Source organism: Mesitornis unicolor, unplaced genomic scaffold, assembly GCF_000695765.1.
Source record: "Mesitornis unicolor isolate BGI_N332 unplaced genomic scaffold, ASM69576v1 scaffold10768, whole genome shotgun sequence".
NCBI lineage: Eukaryota > Metazoa > Chordata > Aves > Mesitornithiformes > Mesitornithidae > Mesitornis > Mesitornis unicolor.
The window spans coordinates 1-6,598 of NW_010199781.1; the positions used below are offsets into that span (position 1 = coordinate 1).

Below are 6,598 nucleotides of genomic sequence, written 5' to 3' on the forward strand. Positions count from 1 at the left end.
TCCGCTCCTTCTCCAGGGATCGTGCGCTCCGCCGCGTCAACCCGAGAGAAAAACAGGAGGAAAAGTAATTCCGGTCTTTTCCAAGCACCCCGGCGCTGGACAGCAGTAAGGGGGTCCTGGACAGCCCATGAATAGAGCCACCCCATGAATATAGCCACCCCGCACAAACGGATTGCCGTTGGAAACAAGGTAGTGGAGCGGAGGGAGCTTTGCCGGGTCCTTCGAGCCCAGAGCTCAGCAGGATTTGGGTGTTTTACTTCTTCACGCGGCAAAAATCATACCCCTTCCAGAGAACGAGGGTTTTTTTTCCTACAGGAAAATGGATAAAAGAACAAGTTTCCCAAGAAGCCAGGACTGGGTGAAAGGGGAGGGAGGAAAATTGCTGCAGCTCTCGGGTTATTTAAACCATTTACAGGTAGGCACTTTTGCCCAATTTCACCAAAGGCACAAGATACCTAAATAACTTTCAAAATAAGCTGGACCAAATTTTAATCAAGTTACACAACAATTACCATTTAGTAAAATAAAAACAAGTCGAATTTATTCTCAGTATAAAACAAGTAAACCAAATAAGACATACAAGATCTTGGCTATGTACCTAGAATAATAGCAAAAACTAGTAAATTCCTAGTTCTTCACCTTGAAGGCAATACTGACAGATTAAGAAGTAATTCTTCTTAATATTAACTGATAGTTAATATGGTGAAACAAACTCGGGAACATTTCAGCCTACTTCCTTCACCATTTACCATGTGTTTGTGGATCGCCGTCCATCTTTTCACAACACAAACCAGTAACTTTTATAAAATCTCAATATTCTAGCATATAAAAGATAAACATTACAACGTCAGTAAGATTCTTAAGTTGTAGAACGAAATTAACATTCTGGAATAGCGAGTCCATTAAGGTCTATTAAATCTGTTTGAAAAAAAATAAATAAAGAAGTACAAACCTCACTGTTACACACTACTATGGTACAAACGGATGAAGCAACATTTCCAGGTTCATGCACAGCTCAGTTAATCCCTTACAAGACCATCCATATCATCATGGATATTTTATTTAGGCTAATTATTAATTATTATCCCAGGGGCATTCTCATTTTCACTTCACTTACGGTATATAAACTTAGACTGAAAAAAGTTCTGTCAGTAAGGGTGAAAGAAGTCAAGGTTCCTTCAGCAACGAGGGTGAAAGAATACTCCAACTCAGTAGTTAACTGTATTAAAAAGGATTTCAGCTTTACTGAACCAACAAATTCAGACATTTGATACAAATGCTGTTTGCAGCACGTAAAATGATCAAACATTACCCACCGAGGGTCTGCAGTATTCAGGAACAGCAACAAAGCAAAGGCAGAAAAAACGGCCCCAGATTTCTATAAATAACCTGCGCTTTTCATGAACGGAGTCCTCGTGTTTTACTGAGCACTTCATGAGCTGTGCTGACACGGGTGTGTCACTCGTTTGAAATGTAGCCACCAACATTGTTACATGCAACAAACTTTTAACACTGCCAGCTTTCTCCCCCAGCCCCTGAGAAGGCAGCCACCGCTCAGCCGCTGAATACAAAGCCAACCGGCAGATTTTTCAAATACCTGGCTCAGATATTTTTTTCCTTTCTCTAAAAGTTTATGTAGCAAGCACCTTGCTACTCATTTTTCCCGTTCCCTCCTCAAGTTCCAGAGTTCTTTACTTGTCTTTCACGGTTCGCTCTATGTTCTGCGTCGTTTCGCGGCGCTCGGACTGGAAGGATTGCTGTTCGCGTTTAAAACCTTCTCAGTGACTCTGTTGCGCTTCCTCTTATCAGATCCCTCTTTGGACCCAGAATCTGATGAAGTTTTCTCTTTCTCTTTGCTGCTTGGCTTTTCAGTCGTTTTTCCTAAACTTCCAGAGGGTGCAAAAACTGAAACAGGATCAAAGTAATGATTCCAGATCAGAGTCATACAAATAGACAAACAAGAAGTGATAGCAAATGTCTTTATATTACACAAAACTTTTCAATCAATCAATTCTCAGCATTATTTAATGGCCATTTAAGTATTATTTTCACTTTTAAAGGAAATATCTTCTGTAAGAAAGGCACATCTTGGTTTGATTATTTGCTTTAAAGACAAGCATGTGTTTTGACAAGCTAAAAGTGTAATTCATTAGGTGGAACTAAACAGCACTTAAAATCAAAATACTTAATAGGAACACTTACAGAACATAGGACCAGTATCAGCAAAGGTCATTACATTTGGTATTGTAGATAGATTGTAAAACTGAACACCCAAAACGTGAAACTTAATATATTTTAAAATACATCTTTAGATCTTTTATTACACTCAATCTTCAAACGTCACTTATTCTGTGATAGAAATATTATGAAATTATATAGCTAACATTTGGCTTGGTCTGTTAAGTAGCAGAATCCCTGCTGTTCACATTTGACTTTGTTCTACAGCAAAGAGTTAGGGAAATAAGCCTTACATTTAAAACAAGTCAGATAATACAAATAAAACATTGGGTTGGCTAAAAAGTAATTGTGTTGTTTTCTGGGTAAACAAAAGGCAAATTTTTCATGGGAAACACACACTTCGTTAAACAAAATATTGTCCATCTTGTGCAATTACCTTTTGCCATCTTTCAGGCAACTTCACGATTCCACGCTCAAAAAAGTTGTTACCTTTTTCTGCAACCAAACAGTTCCAAGAACGATTTGATATCCTCATCAGCAGTGAAGGTTTTACTACTCAAGGTGCTTCGTAAAGAACAAAACAAATGGTATTCTGATGGTGCCAGGTCTGGCGAATACGGTGGATGTGGTAACACATCCCACTCGAGCTGCAACAACTTCTGACGAGTGCCCAAACTTGTATGTGGTCTAATATTACCACGGAGAAACACAACACCTTTGCGATTCACCAACTCTGGATGCATTTGTTTGATGGCATCACTGAATTTCCCCAGTTGACAACAGTACACGTCCAAATTAACGGCTTGGTGCCTTGGAAGCAATGCAAAATACACAACAGCTCTGAAATCCCACCAGACTGACAGCACCACCTTCCTTTGGCGAGTATCTGCTTTTGAAGTGCTTTGAGCTCATTCATCGCACTTGCTCCATGATCTTCTTTGTTTATCGTTGTTGTAGATGATCCATTTGTCATTGCCTGTTATCATACGTTTCAAAAATGGAGCATTTTCCTCATGTTTCAAGAGGGAATTGCAGATGTCAACACAGTGAGACAGATTTCTTTGAGCTCATGTGGTACCCAAATATCAACCTTCCTAACACGTCCAAGTAGTTTTAATTGGTTTTCAACACTCAATTTTGGTATCTTAAGATTATCAGCAATCTCTCATGTTGTTAAATGCCGACTGGATTTAATCAATGCCTTTATTTCATCGTTATCAACTTTGACTGGCCTTCCTGAGCGTGGTGCATCTTTAACATCAAAATGCTTGGACTCAAATTTAGCAAACCACTTCTGACACTGCCGTAGTTTTAAGGCATCTTCACCATACACATCACACAACTTTTTATGAGCTTGCACAGCGTTTTTTCCTTTTTGGAAGTAATACAGCAAAACATGGCGAAAATGTTCCTTTTGCTTTTCCATTTTGAAATCTATGCCAAATAAATAACTGTTAACGAAATTGTGCACTTTCTCATTCTAAAACAAGCCTGAACTGTCAGCTGTCAAGTTACATCATGAATTTGCAGTTTAAAATGTAGTTACATTTCAAGACATGTATGTCCATCTATTAAAAAAAACGCAATTACTTTTTTGCCAACCCAATTAAAAAGAAACACTCTGCCTGCCTTCCCATTTCACCACACAATCTTACAATCTTTTCTGATTCATGCACCCTATTACTCCTCATGACTACAAAGATGCTAACACAGAGTATTTAGGTTCACTAAAACTAGATTCCACTTTAGAGATTTGTGTATTAATTCAGACTCCCAGGGTTTTGTCGAGTACATCTTAAAACCAAGAAACTCCAAAGCCGTACAACTTTGTACATACAAATTAGAAGCAAAGGAGAAACCTTTCAAAGTATGAGGTACTGGCAAATGCTTACTGTGTGCATCCTGAAATCATTCTAGTTCTTGGCAAGTGCATATGCTAACTGGATACAAATTACAATGTACACCACGCTGGGGATTTACATGTCAACATGAATTTCTCAGAGTGACAGTTGTCTTTTAATCGCGTATTACACAGTAGAGAGTTACAAATTTACCTTCTTCTGGACCTGCATGTGTTTCCAGCTCTTCTTTTATTTCCTCTTTCACTTCTTCTTCTAGCATTACTTTTCCTATAGAAAGGATCATTAGGCAATGGGTGGATGCTTTCAAAGAACAACAGGTATTTTTTCTGGATTAGGAGCCTTAGCGTATGTGCATAATGTTAACAAATATTCAGTGCAACTACACAGTTGAAACCGAAGAAGGTGAAACCACAGAGATGGTTCCACAGTGCAAGGAAACTACCGTGAATCTATACATACACCTCTAAACATTTTAAGTTAGTTTTGTTTTCAATCAATTTTAATGCAACTTCAGAAGAAAACCTGATGAAAAATCTATCATCAGGCATTGAAAACCAGCAATCTCTTTAAATATAAGAGATATGAACCATATTAAAAATAGCAATCGCCTAAAAATGAGATGGTTATACCAGAATAAGGTACAAGTCACTGGCCAGAAAGCAAGTTTCTCCAGCTATTAAAACTGCAGCTATTCACTAAGTATATTCCTGCTAAAAAAATGTACATTTTTGAACGTTAGCTGAATTGATATTTAACTGCCTTATATAATCCTTGGTACAGAAAATCTTATCACAGAAATATCACTATATACAAATTATATGCAGAAAGTGTTCTTTACAACAGCTCCACAGCTCCTACTCTTTAAAAAATGAACCTTCTACAAAATGAACCACATTAAAGCGTGCAGATCCTTTTAGCAAAAATTACGGTCTGATGTAGTATTAGGGCCGTCTCAACAAAGTGCAAAAGACAGACAATAAACTACTAATCAGCTCACAAAGAGGCATGTTTTGCCCTTCACTCTGAAAAACAGCATTAGCAAAGCACATGGATACTTTGTGGTGTATAAGTATAACCTGTTTGTGCTATATTAGCATCTTATCGACACTGTATTTAAGAATATGAGAAACATTGTGTGGAATCTGACCAAAGGTCTATCTTGCCTATAGTGGTCAATCACAGAGGCTGATGGGGAGACTATGAACAGCACAAGCAGCGTGATCCTCCCCCTGACAGTTTCCTTCAGCCAGCTGATTAAAAATTCATGGGATAAACTTGTAGATGTTTATCATTTCCTTCTCCTGATACATCTAACACACCAGTCTGAATGAACAGCCTTGGATTGGCATGTTACATTATTTTTTTGGGGGGGGGGAGTTTTGTTAAGCTATCCTTTCTGAGATAAGATTAGAGCAACTTAGAATAAGAGACTGCTATCACATCTTACCTTCTCTCACTTCTTGAATCATTTCATCAGGAAGAGCAAAATTCTTCTCTATATTAGGGAATGGAAGAATCTCAGATTCATGCTTAGAAAGAAAAGAAAGATCTCTATGAATGACTTTGGGAAAAACTCTGGATCTTAAGTTCTATTTTACATGCAATTAACAGTTAAATAATTTTTAACAAGACACTTCAGACATCAGAGAATCAGGATAGATACCTGAGATCATGACTCATGATCATTTGAGATCATTTCTGGAACCCAAACATGGCAAATTCTTATACAGACACACTATTACCTCATTATTTGACAGGTAAGTACCTATGTAAACATTTGGTGCATCAGCATTTAGGTAACTTTATTAAACAAAGTTAGAACACAGTATAAAAAAAAGAAGCAAACAAATACAAAACACAAACCACTGCAGGTTTGCCTCCCACTGAATGTACTTTTATACAGGGAAAACCCCATCAACTCACTGGAATGAAATGTAATTGTCAGTAACATGAAAGCTATGACAGGCTCAGTGATCCTGGCCTCTCAAAACTCCTGAACTGTAAGAAATACAAATGTGGCTGCATCAACCCTTTTATACTCACAAGAGCTTGCATATCATACATGGTGCTCAGGTGGTCCCAGATGACTTTGGAAGAAATCTGCCGTCCGATGTTCTGACTGAATTTATCTCGGATACAAATCATGTGGAAATGGCGATTCACACCTGGGGGAAGAACTCAGTGCAATTAACACTACTAACAGTTTTATGCCACACTATTTAAGAAATTCTATCATTACAGGGAAATAGTCATTACGGGGAAAACACATGGCAATCTGGGCAGCCCTGCCTGGTTGATATTTCACCCTCCATTACAGGTACAATTCTAGAGAGGAACTGAGGGTGCCCGTTGGGACACGTGGCCGTAGACAGAGCTTTTAGAGAGGCTGCATGAAAAACACCCGACGGGAAGTATAAAGCATCAAGTCAGGAAAGCGAAGAGGGCTGGCTCTATGTCCTCGGGGGGGGCAGCTGAGAAGCCTGGGAGCGCACGGCACCTCCTTCCCCACAGGCCCGGCCACGCTCGGGAGACCCGCGGGGCCCTCGGCCGGCTGCCCC

General features: G+C 39.0%; 1 protein-coding gene across 1 annotated transcript; it reads right to left on the bottom strand.

Annotated features, from left to right (window-relative positions):
* Positions 1 to 1,714: 1,714 nt before the first annotated feature.
* MRGBP (MRG/MORF4L binding protein) lies at positions 1,715 to 6,205 on the bottom strand (the record flags this gene model as incomplete). The annotated part of the gene is made up of 4 exons (XM_010189552.1): positions 1,715 to 1,905; positions 4,233 to 4,307; positions 5,488 to 5,569; positions 6,084 to 6,205. Coding segments are annotated over 4 exons (470 nt in total), but the record flags the coding sequence as incomplete, so codon positions are not given.
* Positions 6,206 to 6,598: the final 393 nt, after the last annotated feature.